We start from the raw sequence: 27,382 nt of genomic DNA, 5'->3' as shown, positions 1-27,382 counted from the left end.
ATTGAAACAATAATTACACTAGTTTTTTGTGTGGTTTTAAAGTGTTTTTGGTAAGTTTATTTGAGCTCAAAATGGGTTAGCAGAAAAAAAAAAACACACAAAGGGGAAAAACTACAGAATGCTGGAAAAATTGACACTGTTTTGTTTTTATTTTTTTTAAAAAAAGCACCACATGTAAAAAACATAAATAAATAAATTGTGTGAATGAAATTTTATTCATTTTACTCTAATCCAAACCTTAACCCTAATCCCAGGCCTAACCAGAACACTATCCCCAACACATCCCTAACCCTAATCCCAACCCTAACCCTAATCCAATACTTAATCCCAACCCTAACCATAGCCCTAACCTTAATGTGAAAATGGAAATAAATTTTAAAAAAATTAATTTATTATTTTGCCATAACTAAGGGGGTGATAAAAGGGTGGGTTTTATTTACTATTTTGTAGCGGGTTTTGATATTTTTTTTTCCTTTTTTATGGTGTTAAGGGTTATAAAAAAAAATTGCGTGGGCTCACGCGCAATTTTATGCGCCAGAGAGGGAAAGCTGGCAACTGGGAGCAGATGTTTATAGCCTGGGAAGGGGGTAATATCCATGGCCCCTTCCTAGGCTATGAATATCAGCCCCAGGCTGTCTGCATAGCCTTTACTGGCTATTAAAATAGGGGGACCCCCAAAAAAAAGACTTGGGGTCCCCCTATAATTAATACCCAGAAAGGCTAGGCAGACAGCTGCGGGCTGATATTCATAGCCTAGGAAGGGGCCATGGATATTGCCCCCCCCCTGGCTACAAACACCAGCCCACAGCCGCCCCAAAAATGGCGCATATCTAAGATGTGCCAATTCCGGCGCTTAGCCTCTCTCTTCCCACTTGCCCTGTTGCGGTGTCAAGTGTGGTAATAAGGGGTTAATGTCACCTTGCTATTGGCAGGAGGAAGGCTCTAAGGGCGCCAAAGAAAAATTATGAGTAGAGCTAACAAAAATCCCATTCTTAGGGTTATTGTACTTCTGCACAATTCAAGCACATTACCACTAAAAGGAAAAAAGGTAATATAAGGACAAACCACAGACCCTCGTACAGAGCTATCAGAACATTTCTTGGACTTGTGAGTTATTGCAGAGAATGGATTCCCTCAGAATCATCCTTCGTGCAACCCCTATCTGACATGTTCGCTGCATGTAACAAGGGTCTACCATTTGCATTGACACAAGAAGCAATAAAAGGGTTCTAGAACCTAAAAGATGCTATTTTGCCAGCACCAGGATTGGGAATTACTAGATGGTATGTGCACACATTAAGTATTTGGTGCATACATTTCTGCATCTCTTGGCAAGAAAAACGCAATTTTTGCTGCGTTTTTTACTTGCATTTTAATGCAGATTTTCCCGACACATCATTATGGGTGAAATCTGCTGCAAAAACCCTGAAAGAATTGAGGTGCTGCATCCAATCTGCAAGTCCCAAATAAGCAACGTGTGCATGAGACTTCAGGATTCTCATTCGCTTTGCTGGCCTCAGGAAACCCTTCAGGTTTTGTTACAAATTGTCCCTGAAAAAACGCAGCAAAACTGCAATGTGTGCACACAGCCTTAGAGCCCTGCTTTGAAAGCCCTTACCAGGTCCAGCTAAGTGTATTGATTGACAGTCTGCTCTCCTGATCTACATGTCTCACACTGGTAATGTCCCCCTTCATTTAAAATAAGCTCAGGAGGCAGATTCTCAGGGAGATCTATGTCCGGCCCTTAGATTTCAACAGCTAATTTACATATTGATAAAAACATGTATTTCTCTGGAATAAGACTTTGGATCGCAGATATCAAGGTATCACTTTATTGAACTTCCTATGACCTTCATGCACATATACACAAGTGGTCAGAATTGTTGGTACCCCTCGTTTAATGACAGAAAAACCCTCAATGGTGACAGAAAAAACTTGAATCTGACAAAAATAATAATAACTAAAAAATCTATAAAAATGAACAAATGAAAGTCAGTCTAATGTGACAAAAGGGACATGTTAAATCAAGGTGTGTCCACTAATTAGCATCACAGGTGTCTACAATGTTGGAATCAGTGAGTGGGCCTGTATAGTGGGCTACAGATATTCACTGTGCTGTTTAGTGACATGGTGTGTATCACACTCAACATGGACCAGAAGAAGAGAAGGAAATAGTTGTCTCAGGAAACAAGAAAGAAAATTATAGACAAATATGTTAATGGTAAAAGTTATAAGACCATCTCCAAAGCTTGATGTTCCTGTGCCTATAGTTGCACATATTATTCAGAAATGTAAGCTCCATGGGACTGTAGCCAACCTCCCCGGACGTGGCTGCAGGAGGAAAATTGATGACAAATCAAAGAGATGGATAATACGAATGGTAACAAAAGAGCCCAGAAAAACTTCTAAACAGATTAAAGGTGAACTTCAAGCTCAAGGAACATCCGTGTCAGATCGCACCCTCTGTCTTTGTTTGAGCCAAAGTGGACTTCATTGGAGACAACCAAGGAGGACACCATTGTTGAAAAAAAATCATAAAAAATCCAGACTGGAATTTGCCAAACTACATGTTGACAAGCCACAAAGCTTCTGGGAGAATCTGGCACATCAACTCTATGTTCACAGACGGAAAAATGAAGCAGATCAAGAAAAGAACACTGTCCCTACTGTCAAACATGGAGGAGGCTCTGTTATGTTCTGGGACTGCTTTGCTGCATCTGGCACAGGGTGTCTAGAATCTGTGCAGAGTTTCAGTCGCAGGTCATGGGTTTTGCAACAGGATAATGACCCAAACCACTCAGCTAAAAACACCCAAGAATGCCTAAGAGGAAAACATTGGACTATTCTGAAGTGGCCTTCTATGAGCCCTAACCTAAATCCTATTGACCTTCTTTATTAAGAGCTGAAACATGCCGCCTGGAAAAGGCAACCTTCAAACACGAGGCAACTGGAGCAGTTTGCTCTTGAGGAGTGGGCCAAAATACCTGTCGAGAGGTGCAGAAGTCTCATTGACAGTTACAGGGATCGTTTGATTGCAGTGATTGCCTCAAAAGGTTGTGCAACAAAATATTAAGATAAGGGAACCATCATTTCTGTCCAGGCCTAATTCATGAGTTTTATTTTTTTTTTTCAATTCTGTGGGAACATGGTTGAAAAGTAACGTCTGACTTTCATTTGTTCATTTTCATAGATTTTTTTTACTTTTTATTACTTTTGTCAGATTCAAGTTACTTCTGTGACCATTGTGGGTTTTTCTGTCATTAAACGAGGGGTACCAACAATTTTGACCATGTGTGTTGACGGTTTAGGAGGGTTGATCCTACTGAGAGCTTCCCTTTAAACCAATCATCTAGTACCGTATATATGATGAAATGACAACAAAATGGGACAATAAGTTTCTTAAATATAATGGGATAATAATGCAGATGCATAATTTATTGGACTGCTAGATATGCACTCATTCCCCAATATCGGCTAATTCTTAGCCATATTTTGCAGTTCCAGTTCCCATTAAGGACTTTCTCACTGCACCAAATGAATGTGAATCTCCTCAATATGGAGGAACCCAATAAGAAGCATGGAATGGTAGAATGCTCCATCTTTGGTGGCATTGCAATACAAGTACAATCGCATACCTTACGATTTATCGCATGTTACACAGAGCCCAGTAAAAGAAGGATCTTATGTATCATCAAATGACAGTCACAACATGATAGGTGCTGACAGTGACATCATGGAGGTTTACAGGAGAGACCTTACACATATAAGCCAAAAAGGTCACAGTACAGTATTAGCAGCAAACACGGCCTCATCTGCTGTCTACTCAACCCAGCCCCCAAGCGTAAGCCTGCAGCTGTTGTATGCCCTAATAGTTTTAGTATATACATTGGGAGCTTTTCCATGCAAAAAGGTATGAACTGGTGACTAATATGCAATTCTGTTTTTAACCGGTCTTCATTTCAGACCATGTTGCATTTTTTTTATCGGTGCCTATGTATTTTATTGCTTTCAAACTACTCAAAACAGATATTAACGTGTGAAATGTATTCATAATTATCATTATTTTTGATACTACACTAGAAGAAAACACAGGTACGTACTACAATGACCAGAACCAAAAACGATCTTCACTTTCCAATAAACAAGAAATTCATGCGCTATAATTTGTAAAGGACTTTCACCACTTGACTATTTACAAAGATTGACAAGATGCGTCTTGTTCCCGTTCTGCGAGATCACACAGGGTCGTTAAACGTTGCTTTGAGCTATACATTACAGGCACATTCTTTGCGTGGACAAGCTTCTCTTTTTCTCAGAAAGCCTTACACTTTCAGATTCAGACATCAGTGTACCTTTGTGGCTCACGCTGAGCACAGCTGCCTGACTAAAGCATCGGGCCATCATCTCAAAAGCATAAGAGGCTTCCAAAGCGAATTTCTGGCCATGAAGTGTGGCACGGTCATAATCACTATGGCCATGGTCTGGGTGGGGACCCTAGCCCAGCAGCCTGGTACAGAAGAACAAATTCCCTTTCAAACTATAAACAGAGATGCTTGCATCATGACCATCAGTGGTCAAGAGGAGAAAAGAGTAAGAATCGAATGCAAAAATCAGGGCAATAATATTTTATGTGAATTTGTATCCAAACCAAGCCACTGCCGAGCATTCAACAAAGACCAAAAGGGATTTTGGAACCAGCTTAGCCAAGATTTAGAAAACGGTGGAAATCCATGTGAACCCAAAGTGTTCAAGCACAGTATGTGCCCAAAGGCTCCTGCACCTTCTCAATTCAAGCAAGTAAACCCTCGGAATCAACAGTCTGATACCTCCAAATCTGAGAAGAAACCACCACCAACAAAAAAGCCAACAACCAAAAAACCTCCATCTACCAGGAAACCGGACCCCCCAAAACCTAAACAACCGGAAGAGCAAAATCCAAAAGCTGTGAAGATGGCAAAAGATCACTGCTCATGGTTCTTCCAGACATTCTGCTCCTACATAATAGAGATATTCGTATAAAGGTAACCTTAACATTCAATTCTAAATATTATATCAATGGATCATGATTTATGCATAATGAGTAACCCCTATAATTGATCTCCGTATAATCATGGCATGTACTGTTTTTACGAAGATTCATTAACCTCTTAATACCGGAGTTATTTTGATTATGAACCTTTTTTTTTTGCACATAATGTTCAAATGGTTATTATTTACTTTAGATTTCAGGTTATTAAAGTGTTGTGTGTCATTTTTGTAAAAACAGAGCTTCCCTTAATCAATTTTTTGCACTTTTTTATTGGAACTTTATTCCGTAATACAAGTAAAAATGTTTCACAAGTAAAAAAAAACAATAACCTACAAAACCTTTTTCCGTTATTTCCCTCTGGTCATTCTGATGAATGGCATGCCCTAGTCACTTGTCACTTCCAGACAAGATATCACTTTTTTCAGTTGTTATGCCTTTTATTAACAACTCTGACAAGTGAAAGCTATCATGGTCAGAGCTGGACAAGAGGGGAACACTCCTTGATGACTGTCAATTGTTACAGCAATCATTTCAGGTTAAATAATTAGTACAAGTTTGGTCAGGGTTGAGCAATGTAAAAGTTTTAACACTGTAACATACCTGTTAAGTTTTAGTTAGGCAAATTGATTCATGGGTCTTGGGTCCATCAGCCAGGTAAGTAGCCTTTGGCCACTGGGAGGGAGGCACACGAATCAGTTATCTTCTGGGATCATCGACACGGCCTTTGATTAACCAGTATGGCTCCGCACAAATGATGTCATGCCAGCCCAGCTAATCAATAATCACATCCCAGAAGTTAAGAGACTCACAAATCTCTCATCTAGTGGTCATAGAGCAGTGACCTTGGTGAAGGACCAGAATCTTGCGAAATCTAGTTCCCAAGAACTGACTTGGGGCTCAGTGAAAATTCTCAACTTTGGCAAAACACATCAGCTCTCAATGGACCCAATTTATATTACCTGTAAATTACAATTTTAAAATATTGTGAATAATTGCTGTAACACCTTTAGGTTCTTTTTTTCCTAGCTAAAAGTTGCCTTTGAGAGCCCTGCATACTGTTATATGTTGAACCCAATAAATAAAGAATATGCAGTAAATTCCAATGCTTTATCTATCAATGGTTCCAAGGATCCAGAATTTTATGTGCCAAAGGTTAGAGGATATGAGGTTCTGTTTAGTGATGTGCGAGTGTCTCTGGCGTACCCGAAAAATGTGTTTGACTCTCTGCGCCTGCATGTCTCATGTCTGTTTGACAGCTGCAACAGATGCAGGGGGTTGCCTAAGAAGCAAGTAATCCCTGCAAGTGATGCGGCTGTCAAACAGCTGCAAGCCATGCATCCGCGGGGACTAGAACACCTTATACAAGCACGTTCGCTCATCACTATTTCTGTTCGATAAAAAAAAACAACAGTTCAGACCCTAAGGACTCATTCAGACGTCCATTTTTCGCATACGAGATCTATCATTGTTTTCACAGATCGAACCCGTACCCAGTGTAATCTATAGGGTAATTCACATATACGATTTATTTTTGCAAACCTTGTCAACTACATCAAATGGTAGAAACATGCCTGACATTGATTCGAGTTTTGGATCAAAATTGACAATGCAAGAACGTCATATGAGTTCTGCCCATTTTTCACGTACCTCTCGATAAGAGAATCTGAGGAATCTGATGAAACTTGGACCAAACTCGGATGAAACGCTCTACAAAATCACTAATGAAACTAAGACTGTTTTTCCTCATACATGACAAAAATAGACTTGTGAATGAGCCCTTATAAAGATGTATAATAAATCTGCCACAAACCTTGGATTTCAAAATGCTAATGGTTGGTATATGCATATGCATTGTATCTGCTGCAGAATATTCACAGTGAAAGCCATATAGGTTAAAAAAAAAAACGCAGATTTTATTGAGGAAATGCTGTGAGATTACATTGCAAACGGCGAAATCTGGATCGAAATATGCTGTGTAAATTGATGAGAATTTTTAATCTACAGCGTAGGAATCTGCTGAGGATCATGACACTCCATTGCGTATAATCCACATATTTACATATGCTAAGGCTCCTATATTTTGCACATTTTAGAAAACATGATTGTTCGAGTACGGTGCGATATACACCAACGCCGGCAGCGGTGGAGATGGAAAAATTACTTTCTCCGCGTCCTCTGTAGCTGTTTTCCAATTTTCTGTGTGCAAGAGGTTCAGAGCACAGTAGCAGGATACTCTGCTCCCTCTCGCAGCAGAGCAGGAGCTGAGGGTCATTAGCATGTCGCAACCAATGCCATACGCTAGTGTGACTCCAGCCTTAGGCCGGGATCACACATGTGAGGAATACGGCCGAGTTTCACATGTTATTACCCGTCACTACCGCCAGCACTCGGATCGGAGCGTGCGGCCACATAGCAATACATGGAGCCGCACATTCCGCTCCCGAGTGCCGGCGGCAGTGTCGGGTTTTAACATGTGAGACTCGGCCGTATTCCTCGCATTTGTGATCTTGGCCTTACAGAGAGTGTAGAGCTGCTCACTAAGGTGGACCTAATCCATCAATGTGAAACACAGTTGGCAATGAACTACTACCTTACTAGATGCTGGAACGTCCCCCCTAAGTGATAATAGATGATCCCTAGGTGGGGTTTCTGAATCCAGATCTATCATGATCAGGTGGGTGCATCTATTATATAAAATTGGTTGTATTAATAATTAGTGATGAGCGAACGTGTGCGGATAAGGTGTTATCTGAGCATGCTTGGGGTCCAACATGGTATCTTTGGTGTGCTCAAAAAATATGTTCAAGTCCCCGCGGCTGCATGTTTCGTGGCTGTTCAGCCGCAGCACATGTATGGATTTCCTGTTTGTTAGACAGTCCCTGCATGTGTTGCAGCTGTTGAACAGCCATGAAGCATGCAGCCGCGGAGACTCGAACATATTTTTTGAGCACACTGAAGATACCATGTTAGACCACAAGCATGCTCAGATAACACCTTATCCCAGCACGTCGGTTCTCTCATCACTATTAATACTCTCTTATATGTGAATGGGAAACATGAAATGGACTCATGAGAAAGTTTCAAAAGATGCTGGTATGTACTGTTTTCCCCCTACGTAGGGAAGTGGACATGTTCTATCCTTAGGCTTAGGATTATCTTTGTTATCTTAAGAAATTGCTCTACTAAGACGATTGGAGCATTGAACTACTTTCTGTAATTGGAGACGAGTCCCGTAGGCTGCACATGACAAGTACACCGGGACCCTCAGCCAGGGACTTGTGAAACTACAATCTGATTTATCGAAAATGTTTTGGGGTTGACATTTCCCAATATATAGCAATCATTCAATACATTCTCCTAAAGTTCTCCAAAAGACTACAACTATGAGAAAACTAATCCTGACCTAGGTGAACAGACCACCCCTCCACAAGACCTATTTCACTGCAATGTTGAGTTCTTGTCTCAAAAAAAAAGTTTCACTGCGTTACAATTTACTTTATGCCTTCAATTGATTTTGGTACCTTATAGATATTGAAAATCTAATTAATAGCAGTGCGGAGTTCAATTAGTGAGGTCATTCATTCTGTGAAGAAACAGGTGTTAATTATGGCCCCTATTTAAAAGAGGACAGCAGGTATTGTACCTGCTGGTTTTAGCCATTGATCTGTGAGCAAAATGGGTCGTTCCAGGCATTGTATCGAAGGAGAAAGAACTTTGAACAAGAAGTTGACTGGTGAGGGGGAAAATCATATAAATAAGTTCAGAAAATAAATGACTGCGAACCTAAAAAAAAAAAAAATGCCAATGCATTAAAATGGCAAACAAAACGTGAAACACATGGTACAAAGAGAAATCCTACCATCCACATAGATCACAGAATCACAAGAATGGTAAAGAAAAGATGCAACGCGCAATTGGATCTTATCCAAGTAAATTAGTGATGATAAAAAGGGTTTAAAGGGAATCTGTCAAATATTTTTTCACATATAGGCGCAGGCGTCAGGAAAGGTCAAAGAGGTCCAGCGCCTGCGCACTGCAGTACTCTGCTCTGCCCTCAACAGGGCAGAGCAGTGCGCCTGCACCGCGGCGGGAAACAAATAAGAGGTCGTCATCGCTAGAAGATGAGAGGAACCGGACCGGACCGCGACACCCATCGGACCAGGACCGCCCCTGGGTGAGTATAATCTAACTCGTTTTTCTTCTCTTTCAGGTTACATCGGGGGCTTATCTACAGCATTACAGAATGCTATAGATAAGCCCCTGATGGCGGTGGCCGCATCTTATATAGGAAAAAATAGGTGACAGATTCCCTTTAAGCTCATCTGAAAGGGTTGTGTGGGACACAACCACTGATAAGGGAAAATGTCAGCTGCAGAAATATCCACGAGTGTTTTCAGAGAGATTCCAGAGAAGAGCGAGTAGAGCGCATTTTATTTTTTATGTGCTGCTGATTTAGACACAATCCAAAAGTCACATGGACATTAAGCCACTTTTTTCCTGAGATGCTTTGGATTGTGTCTAAATCAGCAGCTCATATCAAACAATCCACTCTACCCCCGGTATCTCTAAGAATGGCAAAGAAGCATCCAATGATCAGCTCCAAGGAGATCAAAGAAGATCTTCGGTTACCTATGAGTTCTGCAACCATCAGAAGACGCCTATGAGAAGCTGAAATATTTGGAAGAAATTGTATCCAGTCAGAGGGTCCTAACCTCTAGTATTAAAACTTTACCATGTGTCAAGAATGACCTCAATGTGAACAAGGGCGGAGCAGGACAGGAGCCCAACTATGGACACCCAGCAATGTGATGTTATACAAATGTAATGTCCAGCTCAAAGAAAGGGAGCCGTCACCATTGTGAGCACAGAGTGCAAGAACCTGAAGCAAAACTGAAAAAAAAAAAGAACTGGACTATAAGATGGTACACATGCAAAGTGCAGTTTCATGGCCACACCGGCCACCAAACAGTCAAAACCCAAGAAGGAAACAAAATCAACACACATCCTGCTATAAGATAAGAGAAAAGCAATAGTCAAGAAATGCACACTGGCGCTCCTACCTAGAACAATGATGGGTAGCTGCAGATGATAGAGGTAGGCTTTGTGCAAATCCTACTAAATAAACTAACAGAAAAATAAAAAATTAATATCACTGCGCTTACCATCAAGAAACAATAGTAATAACAAATAGTGAGCACCAACAACAACCAGTACCTAACTTGCAGGGGACCGTGAAAATGCAAACTGGTGATTGCAATCACTATACTGCTGCAAGGAGTTAACAAGTAAAAAAATATGAGGCACGTACTCTGCTGGTCAGGCTGTGAATGAAGATGCCGTTCAATCCAATAATCCAAGTTTTATTATACTCGTGATTATTTTTAACTTATTAATAAAAATTTGGTTTTAGCTGGCTAAATGCAGCATTTAGTGCCATTTTACAATTATTTTTTTAATTAAAACTTTCCTTCCTTTTACTCCATTACATATAATAAAACTTATCGTATCCTTGCCAGCACCCTCTGTCTTGACACACCTCTGTTTGAGCCTTGGAGCACTTATGCTAGCTACCATCACGGGAGGACGCTCCCTAACCTTTGGTACCTGTACCTGCAAGCTAACCATCTTCGAATGGTGTCTTCATTCACAGCCTGACCAGCAGATTAGGTGCCTCATATTTTTTACTTGTTAGGCTGGTTTCACATTAGCGTTTTTTAGTGCAGCGCATTGCCCCTATGTTTAACATGGCAGGCGCATGGTCTAGCGTTTGCACGTGTTCGTAAGCGTTTTCGTGCGCATGTGTTTTTTTGTAGTGTGCGCCTAGGCACACCAGATGCAACCTGTTGCATTTTTGGGTCCGTCCAACGGCGTCAAAAAAACGCTTGCGCACGGAATGCGCCAAAATAACACATTACAGTCTATGGGAACGCAGGCGTGCGCATGTACATGTCGTTTGAAATCGCATGCGTTTTAAGAGTTAACATGGCTAAAACACATGTGCCTAAAAAACGCAAACGCATGCAAAACACATGATGCATTTTTTGCATGCGTTTCTATTGCGCACGAAGTGCAGCGCTAAAAAACGCTAATGTGAAAGTAGCCTTAGCTGCATGCAACATGCAACAGTTTAGTGATTGCAATCACCAGTTTGCCTTTTCACAGTCCCCTGCAAATTAGGTACCGGTTGTTGTTGGTGCTCACTATTTATTATTACTTTTGCTTCTTGAGGGTAAGCGCAGTGGTATTAATTTTTTAAAAAGCAATAGTGCTTATAAATGACATAGGGCACTTGGTAAACAATTTTCCAAAGAACACATTGATTGGCCTAAACAGAAGTGGCGCAACATTCCATGGACAGATGAGAGCAAGACTGTTCTTACTGGGCATAAAGGCAACAGACAGTCTGTGAGACGACCCATAAACACCGAATTCAAGCCACAAGACTGTAAAACATAGAGGTGCAAATGTAAGGGTTTGGGGATGTTTCTCATACTCTGAAGTTGGGCCCATTTATCACATACCAGACACCATGAACCAGTTTGAATATATGAAATATTGGAGGTCACGTTGCCTTATGCTTAAGAAGAAATGCCCTTGAAATGGGGGTTTCAGCAGGACAATGACCCCAAACACACTAGCAAACGGGCAACATCCTGGTTCCAGACCAACAAAATTGATGTTATGAGGTGTCCAGCCCAATCCTAAAACCTCAATCCAATTGAGAATTTGCGGAGTGATATCAGAAATGAGGTTTTTGATGCAAAATCTAAGGATGCAAAAGAACTGTGAAATGTCGTCCGGTCAGCTTAGGCTGGAATATCTGTTCAAAGGTGTCAGATGTTCGTTGACTCACAGATGAAAATCAATCATCAGAAATAAAGATTATACAAGTCAATATTAGTTCAGTGATTATACAGAAAAGTGAAGGGTAAACAAATTTTAGGTTATGCTGTAAATCCGGGGTGGGGAACCTATGAGCTTTTATCTGGCCCCGGAGCAGATTCTCAGGGACTGCATTCTGGGGCAGGGAGCTGAATTTTGTTTGCCACAAGCTCATTAATTTCTTCTTGCTCTGTTAGCACATACACAGTGTTTACTACTGAACACTGAAGGGCATGCAATGAAAGATTAAGTCCTGACACCAGTGCCAGAATCAGGATGTACTTTGTGGGCGGAGTTTGCACGGCCCCCGAAGGATGGTATAAATATCCAAATGGCCCTTGGCCGAAAAAAGATTCCCCACCCCTGCTGTAAATGTTCAAGTTTGTAAATCAAAATGCTGACACTGCAATTTTTTTGTGCAGCCTATTAATCCTTTTTCTTTATTTTTAGTTGATATTTTGCTCATGTTTTCATTCAGAACTGAATGTGCAGCTCCCGGTGCCTTTGTGTATATGGAAATAAATGATATTATGAGGATTGAGCGTTTTCTCAGTTGTTTTAAACACACTGCTATTATTTTGCACCTAACTGTAAGCACAATATAGAATAATTGATGAATGCAGAAGAATGCAGGTATCATATCTATACATATAAAACTCAAAATCTGTAGTAGCCCGCTCTATACAAAGCCACAGTTCTCGCCCGATTTGGGTGAAATTTGGCACGCCCCCTCTCCACCCACAGGAGCAGAATACTGCGCACATTACATCTCGCTTGTGTTCTCCCGTCATCAGATTGGGGCCCCCCAAAGTTAGACCCTATACATATAATGGAGAAATGTGAAGGTGAAAGTAAAAGTGCTGAGGGGAAAACAACAGTTGTGACTGACAGACGGATTATAACGACGGCGCCAAAGAGTTGCTGCTAAAGGAGCTGCACCACCATACACAAACATTTCACAAACATCATAGAAACATCACGCAGACAGCACACATACACCAATCCACAAGCACAACACCACACAAATACCACAACACATCACACAAACCCCAGACCACTCTAGACACACACAACACAAACACCACCCCACAAATACCACAACACCACCCCATAAATACTACATGCACACCACATACAAACGCACGCACAAGCACGCAAGGACCACACATGCATGTCAATCACTTAAAGTAGTCGGCATTATTTGGAGAGCCCGTGTTTTTCACATGGACAGTTATATGTTGCTTGCTCTACAGTGGGTAACCCCAAAAATCTTTTCATACATGCACCTGGAGGTAAAACCAGAAAAAATGTTTACCAAAAAGCACTACAATAGACAGCTGTTTAACTGTAAGCCAATTTTATTCTTTTGTCCGTGAGCTACTTATAGATTACACTGGAGGGAGGAAGGGTGTCACGTGGACCCGTCCTGTGTGACGCGACCAGCAGGCCAGTAACTAAAACAACAAGACGCGGCACGTGATACTATCCTGTGTGACACGGCTCGCAGGCCGGTAACTAAAACAACAAGACAAGGGAAGGGAAACTGTTATGAGCTCATTTTCTGCTCCACCAGCTGGGAGTTCTCCTTCCGTTCTCCCTCTGGTGGTAACAGGAGGTAGTGAGGTTGGTTTAATTGGTAATGGTCTGCCACCTGACGAGGAGGATAATGATTGGATCTCTGGAGTATCAGACTGGATATAAGACAGCCGACGCCCTATCCTGTTGCTGGTGATTCAGTCTGCTTCTCAGGTCTTGGACTTCAGCTCTGCTCCAGTCTTCTCAAGTTAAGTTTGTTTTTGCTAATGTTCACACTTGCTCTTGTTGGTCTACTCAGTTTTTGTGTGGTCAGCCAGCCCGGCTGGGCTGTGCTGAATTTCCACTCTTATTTATCTGTATTTGCCAATTTGCCTTTTTGTCCTTTATTAGATTGGCCTCTTTTTGCTCTGTCTCAGAATATTTCAGAATGCTGATATAGTGGGAGAAGTCTAGTTACTTCAGGGTTCATTTTGTTATCAGAAGTGTTGGACATTATTTTGGGTAGGGTTTTTTGGCAGATTGCAGACAGTATCTTTCCTTTCCCGTCCTTTCAAATTAGTTTGTCCCCATCGTTTGCTCAGCCTATTTTTCTGCCTTTGTTTGTGTTTTCATCTTGCTTCACTGTCAATACATGTGGGGGGCTGTCTTTCCTTTGGGGTCTGCTCTGGGGGAGTTAGTTTTCCTCTTTTCTTACTTTAGGCTTATTTAGCGCTCCGGTTGTGACGAGGCGTCCAGGACCATCGTAGGCACGCTCCACGACTGCTGCTAGTTGTGTGTTAAGATCAGGGATCTGCAGTCTGCATAGTTACCAACCTCTCTGGTTTTCTGAGACTTAGCATGTGTTGTTTTTTTTCCTCCTCGGTGACCCATTCAAAACAGGAAACAGTTACAATGGTGGGCCCTGCGATAGGGAAAGGGGATGTGCACTCCCCTGAGTCAGTGTCCCTAACGCTCCTAACGTTCCCTATGCCGGTTCTGCACCGGGCGCCGATCAGGAACCTGTCGCTCTAGCACACCCTACACCTATCCCTTACTAGGGAGCTGGGTGGCGCAGGCACTGGCCCCACCGCTGTACTAATACACACTAAGGAAAAACACAAACAGGGAAACACCACTTAGCTTAACTGTTGCACTTGCTCCTGGCAACAGAGTCCACCACCAGAATGCAGCTCTCTTCCTGAATCGCTGCCACCAAGCTCTGTCAGAGCTACAAGGAAATCCCCTATAACTCCTTCCACACCAGGGCTAAGACAGTGCTGCCAGGACCTCTCTCTAGATCCTTCCTCCACCAAGGGTGATTGAAATGAACACTATCACCAACACTGATTGCAACACCTGTGACTCTTTTATAGCAGAGCCAGCAATCACACCTGCATTATAATTATGTGCACTTAACTTAAAGAAACTAGAGTGCAATGATGCTCACCACCACCGGGCAAACTTAGAACAAATGACACCACAGTGCAATAATCCTAATGGCCACCGGGGGCAAAAACCAAACTTAAGCAAAGCTTAAGAAAAAAAAAGGTTACCTGTGCTTTTTATCTGTCATGATCCAGCATGGATCAGGACAAAGGGTTGCATTATGTTGTTAATTGGGTGTAAATGTTTTATATGTTTGTGTAAGGTGCATAAATTTTCATTTTTGATAAAAAAATAGTTCAAAAAATAGTTGTAATAGTTTATGCTACATAATATGTATTGAATATGTAAAATCAATAAAAATGTTGAAATTAAAAAAAAGTTGTTCACATCGATGTAATGACAAATTAGTAAAATGCCAAAATAATAAAAATTTAAAGTGGAAAAAAAACCTACTGTAGAACTCTGAAAATGTCAACTTCAGGGTGACACTGAAAATTTTACTTTCGCTACCATAACAAAAAATGTATCATATTTTCCGCGAGCGAAGCCGCGAGTATTCTACTAGTAGCCTATATTATCCATTCTAACTGATTAACTAAATGATGTATGCAAACAGGAAAAACTGTGTGCGTGTGTATATATTTGGTAAATTCTATATGGTAAATTCTATCTAGAAGACCACCTCTTTGAAAAGACCCCCTTATCCAGACTAATTATGTTCTGCAACAGATTAGAAGACCGCTTTTCTATGAAATTTGGAGTGGTCATCCAAAAAATGGGTTCACTGTTTATCCATTTGGCAGGAGTGTACTTTGCATGAAATATTTTGCATATATAACAAAAAAATGTGTACTAATTCACATCAATGACGGGAGAACCTTTATACAAATTTTTCCAGTGGAAATCTTGAAAATCCTTTATCACTTTTCCAATTCTTTCTTCAGTCCCACTGAGGGTTGGAAAATCTCTTTTAAAAATTGTGAAAACTCAGGGGAAAATTAGCACATGGGATTCCCATCTTCTGGGTTAGATGGTTGACATAGTAGAATATAGGTTTCACACTGGCTGGAACCAGTTTCATGTTTTCATCACTCAATAAAATTATTCTTATTATTATTTATTTTTATAGCGCCATTTATTCCATGGCGCTTTACATGTGAGGGGTATACATAATATATACAAGTACAGTAATCTTAAACAATACAAGTCACGAATGGTACAGGAGGAGAGAAGACCCTGCCCGCGAGGGCTCACAATCTACAAGGGATGGGTGAGGATACAATAGGCGAAGGTAGAGCTTGTCATGCAGCGGTTTGGTGGATCGGTGGTTACTGCAAGTTGTAGGCTTGTCGGAAGAGGTAGGTCTTCAGGTTCCTTTTGAAGGTTTCCATGGTAGGCGAGAGTCTGATATGTTGGGGTAGAGAGTTCCAGAGTAGGGGGGATGCGTGGGAGAACTCTTGTATGTGATTGTGGGAAGAGGAGATAAGAGGGGAGTACAGAAGGAGATCTTGTGAGCATCGGAGGCTGCGAGCAGGTAAGTACCGGGAGACGAGGTCACATATGTATGGAGGACACAGGTTGTGGATGGCTTTGTATGTCATGGTTAGGGATTTGAACTAGAGTCTTTGGGTAATGGGGAGCCAGTGCAGGGATTGCCAGAGGGGAGAGGCCAGGGAATAGTGGGGTGACAGATGGATTAGAATAGATTGGAGGGGTGTGAGAGTGTTAGAGGGGAGGCCACAGAGCAGGAGGTTGCAGTAGTCAAGGTGGGAGATGAGGAGGGCATGGACTAGGGTTTTTTGCAGATTCGATGTACAATACAAAATAATATTGTGATGTTAGCCAGAAAAATTAATGTAAATACTTAGGTGCCAAAAAAAATGAGAAACGTATCACTCCTTGAATACCTTTCTCATTTTTTGGGACCTAAGTAATTACGTTGCAGATTCAATAAAATAAGTCTTATCATATAGAAAATAGTAGAAGAAATCCTTGGCAGCCTGACCACCCATGCGGTGCACCCTTTCGCTATATGTTTAACATCTTCATGATGGTGATAATTTTCAAGAATGGTACGTTGTGGGAGAAAATTTCTTAAAGGGGTTGTTCAAAGATCAAAGTAATGTTTTTCCTAAATCTTTATCTATTTAGTGCCATTTAGTGCCATAACCTATACTATTTTCTAATATAGTTGAATTAAAAATTCCTATCCTTCCCTAACTGCTTTTTCTTTTTTTTTCACTTCCTCTTTGATGCTTCCTTCGAGAATCCCAATGCATGCTGGGATACTGAAATGAAGCATCATCAGGGAGCAAGGGCTGTGGTCAGGGAATCAGCCCTTTCTCCCTCCCTGAAACAAAGCGTCATCAGCGAGCAAAAGACCAGAGCCGCCCCCCCGCAAGTGACGTCACTCTTCTCTGCATGCAGGGTTTTTTGATCATCCGCTCTGTTGCTAGCTAGTTACTGCTGATCTAAGTCGACAACAGAGCGCACACTGTCTTTGTCCACCTCGCACTGAGCCCAACCCCTGAAATGAGCATCACTATGACTTTGTTTCAAGGAGTGGACATGCACTTCTCTCCTATCCAAGAGAGAATTTAAATTTGAGCAATCATATAATTGATCTACTATATTTTTCTGTTCCACTCTACACAGTTAAAGAGACTCTGTCAGCATGTAGGGACAGGAACCATATTCCAGTAATGTGTCACTTGCTCAGCTGCTTGCTGTAGTTTAAATACAATCATTGTTTTATAAGCAGGAGATTACCTCAGTAGGGCTAGGAGTAACATGACAGGCAGTCCAGCTAATCTGGGTAGCCCCACCCCCACCACAGAAAGCTGACAATCAATGATATTGTTGGACTTTTACGCAGCTCAGTATTCAGAGCACTGCTACATGAACAGCAGAGAAAACAGAGATTTTATCAAAACTGAAGCAAGCAGCCCAGTAAGTGACACATCGCTGGCATCAATCTTCCAATCCCTACATCATGCTGCTCTCATTCTACATAGCAAAAACTTGCTGACATATTCCATTTAAAGAGGTTATCATATCAGAGACTATCCCTTTGAAAATTCAGCCTTTGGGGCAGTCTTGGCATCCCGCTCCTGACAACCACAGCCAGCAAATAATGTCTTTTCCTAAGCAAAGTCATGGCTGTTACAGGAGAAATACAAAACGGCAACTAAAATGCACAGGAGAGAATAGGCTGCTACTGATCCCAATGACTGACCTCCCTTAATTGATGACTAAACAGATTTATTTCTAATCACTTTTAATTCAATTAGTAAGAAAGCATTAATGGGGTGAGTGGATTACCCAAATGGGTTTAGGTGAAGAAGTCACTGGGAGGTGAGCATGTAATTGTGGTCTAAGATAGTATGAAAAGACAACTCAAAAATATAAACAAATTATTTATTCATGTATTTTATCTAATTTTGCTGATCGTATAAAGATTATTTAATCCAGTTCAACATCTGCAAGATTTAGAATAAATTGCAGGATGGAGGTCGGCAATGTGTCACACCACTACCCGCTAGGGTTTGCATTGATGAAACTTCTACGTTTCATTTGGAATTTCCAAAAACTTTTTCTTGTTTCTTTTCTAAATCTTTTCAGCAATTTTCTTGCATAAAACTGTATTACAACATGTAATAACCAAGAGATTTTCAATAACGCATGATCGTAACCTTTGCATATATTAATGCACACTGACACAAAAGATCAATTTGCATATGTTAATCAGCAGTTTAGAAAGTTATTAAGTTATTATTATTAAGTTATTATTAAGTTGTTGTTGTTATTATTATTATTATTATTATTATTATTATTAAGTTACTATTTTTAAGTTATTTGTGACGCCACAGCGATCTCGCCAGCGAGATCGCTGTGTGTGACGGGGATCATCGTCCTGGGCCATTTTTTGATTGCTGGTCTCCCGCTGGCCAGCCCGCATCGCTGTGTGTGGCAAGCGGGAGACCAGCGATCAGTGACGCTGGACGCTGTTTCCATTGTAAACATTGGGTATTTAAGAGCCGCGCAGCTCTTAGTTACCCGATGTTTATCTTGAAAACCAGTGTGCACGCTGGTTTCTAGAGTAAGCAGCGGGTATCCAAGAGCCGCGCAGCTCTTAAATACCCGATGTTTACATTGGAAACCAGCTTGCTCGCTGGTCCTGATTGCTGGAGGGGCTGTCTATGTGACAGCTCACCAGCGATCAACCTAACGATGTCCCAGCGATCCCATCCATGTCGGATCGTTGGTGGGATCACTGGGACATTGATATGTGTAACGGGGCCTTAAGTTTCTTACATCTAGAGAAAAATCTAAAGAATTCAAGTGATGTGTTTGTAGCACCAATCTTGGGGTGGAGGGTGAGGGTGAGGGATTATGCGAGGGGATAAAGGAAAGGGAGGAATTTGAGACGGAAAGATGGAGACGGGAGAGTTTTGACTGTATTGGAAGGCAAAGAGTTATTAAAAGCAAAGGCTATTAGGAGGTTATACGTGCAATAATTGTTACGATTATTCCTTCGGAAGGGAAATTCCAAACATGTTTTGATGCAAACTTTATTTTCTCCCTGAGAGGCATAGACACTAAATGGTTATGGTCATTTAGGGTGGTAGAAGCTTTATGGTTCCATTGTCAGAAGAGGTTCAACATTTTGGTAACTACTTTCGCACAGTTTCTTGAACACCAGAACAAACATGTAATGCAAGTTTCAATCCATAGACCACGTGCACATGTTAATTATTTGGTCAGTTTTTTTTACATCAGTATTTATAAGCCAAAATCATGAGTGGAACAATCAGAGAAAAAAAATAATAGAAACCCATCACCACTTCTGTATTTATCACCCACTCCAGGTTTTGGCTTACAATTACTGATGTAAAATACTGACCAAATACTCAACAGGTGCACGTGACCTTATGATGATGCCAAATGATTTGGGTATGTTGCAAAATGGCTGTCAGCTCTTATCCAAACCTAATATGGCACTAATGGAGGTGATACCTTACTACAATGTGCCCTTCATAGGGCTTGAAATTTTAGGCTGCAGTAGCCACTTGTATTGTGTGTCCTTGTGTCTCCGGGGGTGTCTAAAGCTGCTAAGAAACTATCCTTCTCCAGAACCCAACTGAACACTGGTCATGCGTACTTGTAGCACTCACATTTGCAAGAAATAGTGGTCCCTTGTTAATGCAATCCAAGTGCCCAGAACTGAATATAGGATGTAACTTACATAAACAGTGTGCAGCACACAGTACAACTTTAGGGCCAGGACCTTTTCACCTTGCAGTAAGAGGATTTCAACAGACGCTGGCCCAGTATCCGTTGCGATCACCTGTAGACTCAATCTCTTCTTCCTCCACTTTGTCTTATCATCTGAAGGTATCCAGTCCTTTTCCTGACTTTTTGGGACTTAATGATGCTCTTGGCAATATCATAGCCCCTGGCTTTCTTGCTACGCTCCAGTAGATCTACTAGGATCTTTTGGCCATTATTTTTTCCCGGGAGCTTTCTCGCCAGCACTCATCTCCCTTTACTATAGATGCAAGTCCTATGCTCTGCAGCCAGAGACCGATTCCATTCTCTGTCATTACTATGACATATGGAATAAAAAAATAACTTCATAAAAAAAGAGATGGATTCTAGTTTAACAATATTATAACAAGAGCGTTTCTTAAACTAAGTAATTTTGCCTCTTTATAAATTGGTTTATTTAGTCTTTCCCTAAGGATCTGTTTAAGAGAATCTACATAAAAGATGCAAAAGTGCAATAGGGTCTTATCCAAGTGGTAAAAAAGAATAAATAGGTAGTTATTCTCATCGTATAGGGTTGTGTGTGACACAACCACTGAAAAAGCATCGATTCCAACTGCTGCAGCTTTTAAGGAATAGTACTGAAATTTGCCACAGGTAATGGAAGTAACCCGTGTTGCTGGATAAATGACAAGCCACAATGGAAAATTAAATGTTGGTTCATTGTCAACGCATTTCAGAGTGACTCCGACTCTTTCTCCAGGAAAACCACAAATAAAAGCATAGGATAACATACATGCAGTTAAATATGTGCAAAAAAAAAATCGAAAAAGGGGTATGTACAGTCAGTCACACATAATCGAGGATATTATTATTAATGCATCAAAAATACACAAGTATCTTTTAAATAACTGCATAAAGTTAGTAAAAGAAAAAAAAATGCATAGAAAAAAGAGAAAATGTGTCCGTGTAAATTTGTTTAAATTGTCTGTTGTCAGTATTAAACTTGGTATGCTGTGGAGAGAATGATCTCAGAGGGATCTGTGTGTATAATGTGAGGCTAGCTCACAATATAGGTAGCACATTTGAAATCTCACCTTACATACCCCTCCCCTTTCACCTTTTTTTTTTACATTTTTTCATATATTTAACCACCTGTATGTTATCCACTACTTTTATTTATGGTTGTCCTGAAGAAGGTGTCGGAGTGACTCTGAAATGCCTTGACAATAAACCAACATTTTCATTTTCCATCATGGCTTGTCATTTATCCAGCAGTGCAGGTTACTTCCATTACCCATGGCACGATTAAGAGAACCTGTCACTCAATTCATGCTGCCCAAACCACAGGCAGCATGAACCAGAAACATTCGGCACGACTGCAGCCAAGTATGGTTTCCACTAAAATGCTCCAGTGCTTTCCCTAAGTGTAGAGGAAAAAACATGATGCTAGAGGGAACCTGTTGTATACACAAATCCAGGCAGCACAATTGCTATGGAGTACGAATAGAGCTAGGGTTGATGTTCCAGTAGAGCTGACCACTTGCTCAGTAGACTTCAGAATATTTAGAAAGAGACCAGCGCCACATAATTAGCAGGTTTGCCCCAAAATATCTTAATTGTGTTTTTCCAAATACAAACAGACACATTTAATTCATGCTGCTGAAACCATGGACAGTATGAATTAGAGCCTGGATGGTATGTTTATCTCTTGAAATGCTTCGGCGTTTCAGAAAAAATAGTTTGAAAAGCCAGTTGGGGATCGTAGGCATCCAGTTTCTCTCTGCTCTACCAGAATAGCCTCGTTTCTGCCTATGGTTGCTGGCCCACTCTTCTTCTCATCCTCTATAGGAGTTAGGGCTTGGGCTTATACTCTATATTCACAATAGGTTCCCTTTCACATCATAGTTTTTTTACATTTAGCATTTGTGCTGGGAAACCTCTTATTGTACAGACAACATTTTGAAAAGGCTCCACTGTCAAACAGGGGCTGAAAGAGTGTCCACTGCTAAACAGGGGTCTCTGGGCGATGGCCGCCATTGTTAGGCATCCAACACAAGCTCTGTTTAATTTTTACGTCGGCAGCTTTTCCTGGTGTATATGTTAAATAAGGTCAAAAATGCAATATAAGCAGAGCCTAACACTAATCCACTGTAGAGGGAGAGGAGACTTTATTAGTCCAGTGATCACAATGTCAAATAGAATTATTTTAATTGTCCCCAATAAAATAATCACTGTATGGTACAAGAATAATACATCTGATGATAAATTAAACTTATTTACATAAAACTTTACAATTTTTAGTTCTCTTGTAAAGTTTAGCACTAAGGCCGGGGTCACATTGCGTTATGGCAGTCCGTTAGATGTACTGCATTACACCGCGGCATAACACGGTGTAACGCAGTCCGGTAACGCTGCCATTAACCCCCATTACCAGGCGCATCGCGGCATGCTCTCGCGATGTGCCGTCATTCAGTGACGTAGCCTCGGACGCGGGCTGCAGTGTCTGAGGCTCCGTCACCGCTAGCACAGATGAATCATCTGCGCTAGCAGGTATAGCATAACGCGGTGTAACGCAGTCCGGTAACGCTGCCATTAACCCCCATTACCAGGCGCATCGCGGCATGCTCTCGCGATGTGCCGTCATTCAGTGACGTAGCCTCGGACGCGGGCTGCAGTGTCTGAGGCTCCGTCACCGCTAGCACAGATGAATCATCTGCGCTAGCAGGTATAGCATAACGCGGTGTAACGCAGTCCGGTAACGCTGCCATTAACCCCCATTACCAGGCGCATCGCGGCATGCACTCATGATGTGCCGTCATTCAGTGACGTAGCCTCGGATGGGGGCTGCAGCGTCTGAGGCTCCGTCACCGCTAGCACAGATGAATCATCGCGTTACGCTATACCGTTAGCACAGCCCGTCAACGCTATGCGTTGAACGGGCTGGGTTAACGCAATATGAACCTAGCTTTACAGATACAATGGCATGATGGCTGTACTTTGGATGGTGACTGCCTGTCTGCGGGGGATCATAGAGGAGCATTTCTACATGGATATTGCGTATTTATGATCTACACTCAGCAAAGGTGGAAAATCTGACATATCGACTCAAACAAACTCATTACTCCACTCACACTTTTTATTAATCCAGCAGAGAAGACAATGTTTTTACACCTTCTGTATGTTTTGATGTCACAGACCCCAGATCATAACAAACGTAAGATGTAAGAAAAATGGTAAGACTTCTTATACTCACTGCTCACCTCTTCAGCTCCTCAATGTCACCCGACTGATCATCATCACATCTTCTGATATGACCCTTGTGCTGAAATCCTTGGAGCTCTCACACTGAGCGACGACTTCCAGCTCTGACGAGGCCCATTTGACGAGGCCCATTTGACGAGGGTTATAATAATAATCTTTATTTTTATATAGCGCTAACAAATTCCGCGGTACTTTACAGTTTTGCACACATTAGCATAGCTGTCCCTGAAGGCTCACAATCTAAACTAAATTCCCTATCAGTATGTCTTTGGAATGTGGGATGAAACCGGAGTGCCCGGAGGAAACCCACGCAAACACAGGGAGAACAAACAAACTCCTTGCAGATGTTGTCCTTGGTGGCTAACCACTGAGCCACTGTGCCAACCTGGGTTCTGCGCAAACATGTGAAAGGTCACAACGTCATGATGCGACAGGGACCAGGCAGGTGACAATGACAAGAGGAGGGGCTGGAGAGGAGTAAAAGGTGACTATAAGGATTCATTTATTTTATTTTTTTTCTAACATGTAAATGTCTCATTATGGTTCCGAAACTGCTACATCCATGCACAAGCTAGTTACAAAAAAAATCTGAATTTTGGCAAATGTGGATTTTTGTAAAATTCGAGTAGAATGCAATTCCACTTAATCTATTTGTCCATCTCTAGTTCTAATGAATCAATGGCATTTCCTACAGAAGACGTCATTCTTGCATTATAATCTGTACATTTCATGAAAAATTAATGAAGTCCACATGATATTGTTTTGTCTTCCAGATGCAAAAGATGGAAGAATTTCAAGCAGGAGGGTGTTTGACATTTCGCAATGGGACTATCCTTGTAAATATAGATATTATATACCCATCACAACCCTTTCTTTAATGGCTTCTATAAATCCAAGTCTGCAGTATTGATGGAACATGAACTGTATTTACTGAGCGTCTTCTGGAGTCTCAAGTATACCGAGAAAAAGAAAGATTTTGTACATAATGTTTGACTTATTATAGCAATCATATTGTTTTGTGTGTTATTTTTCATGATACATTCTATTAATTAATAAAGTAACTATGACTACAGTGTGTTTGTGATTACTAGATACTGGATTTCATCAATATATTGAATGGATGGGATTGTAATGTGGGACGTTCTGAGATGTTGTGCCTGCTCCAAATTAAATTGCAAAGATCCAGCCATGTACAAGAGAAGACCACGCTAGCACACTTTTAGGCATAAAAGCAGAACTCTGTTTATTACATTATGGTGGCTCTTTATATAGGCATTTCTGTGATATACAGTTAGGTCCATATATATTTGGACAGAGACAACATTTTTCTAGTTTTGGTTGTAGACATTACCACAATGAATTTTAAACAAAACAATTCAGATGCAGTTGAAGTTCAGACTTTCAGCTTTCATTTGAGGGTATCCACATTAAAATTGGATGAAGGGTTTAAGAGTTTCAGTTCCTTAACATGTGCCACCCTGTTTTTAAAGGGACCAAAAGTAATTGGACAATTGACTCCAAGGCTATTTCATGGACAGGTGTTGGCAATCCCTTCGTTATGTCATTCTCAATTAAGCAGATAAAAGGCCTGGAGTTGATTTGAGGTGTGGTGCTTGCATTTGGAAGGTTTTGCTGTGAAGGAAACATGCGGTCAAAGGAGCTCTCCATGCAGGTGAAACAAGCCATCCTTAAGCTGCAAAAACAGAAAAAACCCATCCTAGAAATTGCTACATTAGGAGTGGCAAAATCTACAGTTTAGTAAGAAAGAAAGCACTGGTCAACTCATCAATGCAAAAAAGACCTGGGCGCCCACGGAAGACAACAGTGGTGGATGATCGCAGAATAGTCTCCATGGTGAAGAGAAACCCCTTCACAACAGCCAACCAAGTGAACAACACTCTCCAGGAGGTAGGCGTATCAATATCCAAAGCTACCTGTTGTGAGTTCATTTTCCCCTCCGTCACTGAGGCCTGGTGAACTCCCTATTCTAGTGAAGGAAGGTAGTGAGCCTGATTATCAGGCACCTGGGACTAATGAAGACGATTGGCTGAGTGGAGTCACTGACTGGATTTAAGGCAGCCTACGCCCTTTTTGCCCTGCGGGTGATTTCTCTGTGGACTCTTGGACACCAGTCTGATTCCTGCTCTCCTAAAGCTGTTTTCTGTTTTGCCTTTTGCATCTAAGATTTGTTTTTGTTTTTCTTGCTTTTTGGATTCTGCCACTCCCTGCTGGAGTGTGCAGTGTTCCGTGAGCTCTGTCTTCTGAAAGTACCTGAGTGCTGATTTAGTTTTTGAAGCTTAGTTGCTTCAGGGCCATTTTTATATCAGCTTGTTGGCTTTTGTCTCTGATAGGGTTTTGGCAGATTGCAGACAGCAGCCTTCCTATCCGTTCCTATCTAGGTAGTTTTTGGGCCCCGTCTTTGCTCAGCCTGTCTTTCTGTCTGTGTAAGTGTTTTCATCTTGCTTCACCGTCATTATATGTGGGGGGCTGCCTATTGCTTTGGGGTCTGCTCTGGGGCAGTTAGATTTCCCCTTTCCTTCTTTAGGCCTATGTATCTCTCCGGCTGTGATCGAGGGGTCTAGGTCATCGTAGGAACCCCCCACGGCTACTGCTAGTTGTGTTGATAGGTTCAGGGGTCTGCAATCTGATAGTTGCCAACTTCTCTGGTTTTCAGGACTAGCATTTCTGTTTTTGCCTCCTACGGTGACTCAATCATAACAGCTACCATAAAGAGAAGACTGCATGAAAGTAAATACAGAGGGTTCACTGCACGGTGCAAGCCACTCATAAGCATCAAAAATCAAAAGGCTAGACTGGACTTTGCTAAAAAACATCTAAAAAAGCCAGCACAGTTCTGGAAGAACATTCTTTGGACAGATGGAACCAAGATCAGCCTCTACCAGAATGATGGAAAGAGAAAAGTATGGCGAAGGTGTGGTACAGCTCATGATCCAAAGCATACCACATCATCTGTAAAACACGGCGGAGGCAGTGTGATGACTTGGGCATGCATGGCTGCCAGTGGCACTGGGTCACTAGTGTTTATTGATGATGTGACACAGGACAGAAGCAGCCGAATGAATTCTGAGGTATTCAGAGCCATACTGTGGGCTCAGATCCAGCCAAATGCAACCTAACTGATTGGTCGTCGTTACATACTACAGATGGACAATGACCCAAAACAAAGCCAAAGCATCCCAGGAGTTTATTAAAACAAAGAAGTGGAATATTCTTGAATGGCCAAGTCAGTCACCTGATCTCAACCCCATTGAGCATGCATTTCACTTGTTAAAGACTAAACTTCAGACAGAAAGGCCCACAAACAAACAGCAACTGAAAACCACCGCAGTGAAGGCCTAGCAGAGCATCAAAAAGGAGGAAGCACAGCGTCTGGTGATGTCCATGAGTTCAAGACTTCAGGCAGTCATTGCCATCAAAGGGTTTTCAACCAAGTACTAGAAATGAACATTTTATTTACAATTATTTAATCTGTCCAATTACTTTTGGTCCCTTTAAAAACAGGGTGGCACATGTTAAGGAGCTGAAACTCCTAAACCAGTCAACCAATTTTAATGTGGATACCCTCAAATGAAAGCTGAAAGTCTGAACTTCAACTGCATCTGAATTGTTTTGTTTAAAATTCATTGTGGTAATGTCTAGAACGAAAATTAGAAAAATGTTGTCTCTGTCCAAATATATATGGACCTAACTGTACATTGTATATTGTCGGGATCGCTGGTGCATCGCTAAGTGAAACGAGACCCTAAGTCTCCTTAGACAAAGAAAGTAGAGTGACTTGTTATCTAAAGTTAGCCTCCATTTCATACAGCAGGAGAAGCACGTAGACACAATCAATGGAGGCAAGATAGATACCGGTAAATAAATTCTGCTCTCACAGAACCTTTATGGAACTAATGAACTCAGGAAAAGTAAAGCAGAAGTTATTTGTCAATGATTTTAATGCAAATATCCTTTATTGGTCCATTAAAGTAAAATATTAAGCCAACATACAAATGCACAGTACATCTTCTTCTTAGGACA

The 27,382-nt window shown here is 41.3% G+C and overlaps 1 protein-coding gene across 1 annotated transcript; it reads left to right on the top strand.

The window, feature by feature from the left end:
* Positions 1–1,966: 1,966 nt before the first annotated feature.
* FGFBP2 (fibroblast growth factor binding protein 2) lies at positions 1,967–24,401 on the top strand. The gene is made up of 2 exons (XM_073574624.1): positions 1,967–5,021; positions 24,115–24,401. Exon 1 carries the CDS (start codon positions 4,210–4,212, stop codon positions 5,017–5,019), a length of 810 nt encoding a protein of 269 aa, XP_073430725.1. The 5' UTR covers positions 1,967–4,209; the 3' UTR covers positions 5,020–5,021; positions 24,115–24,401.
* Positions 24,402–27,382: the final 2,981 nt, after the last annotated feature.

This window comes from Dendrobates tinctorius, unplaced genomic scaffold, assembly GCF_039654945.1.
Source record: "Dendrobates tinctorius isolate UK_male_01 unplaced genomic scaffold, ASM3965494v1 ptg000039l, whole genome shotgun sequence".
Taxonomy (NCBI): Eukaryota; Metazoa; Chordata; class Amphibia; order Anura; family Dendrobatidae; genus Dendrobates; species Dendrobates tinctorius.
Note: the sequence above shows the minus strand (reverse complement) of the source record. Positions and strands in the feature narration are given on the sequence as shown.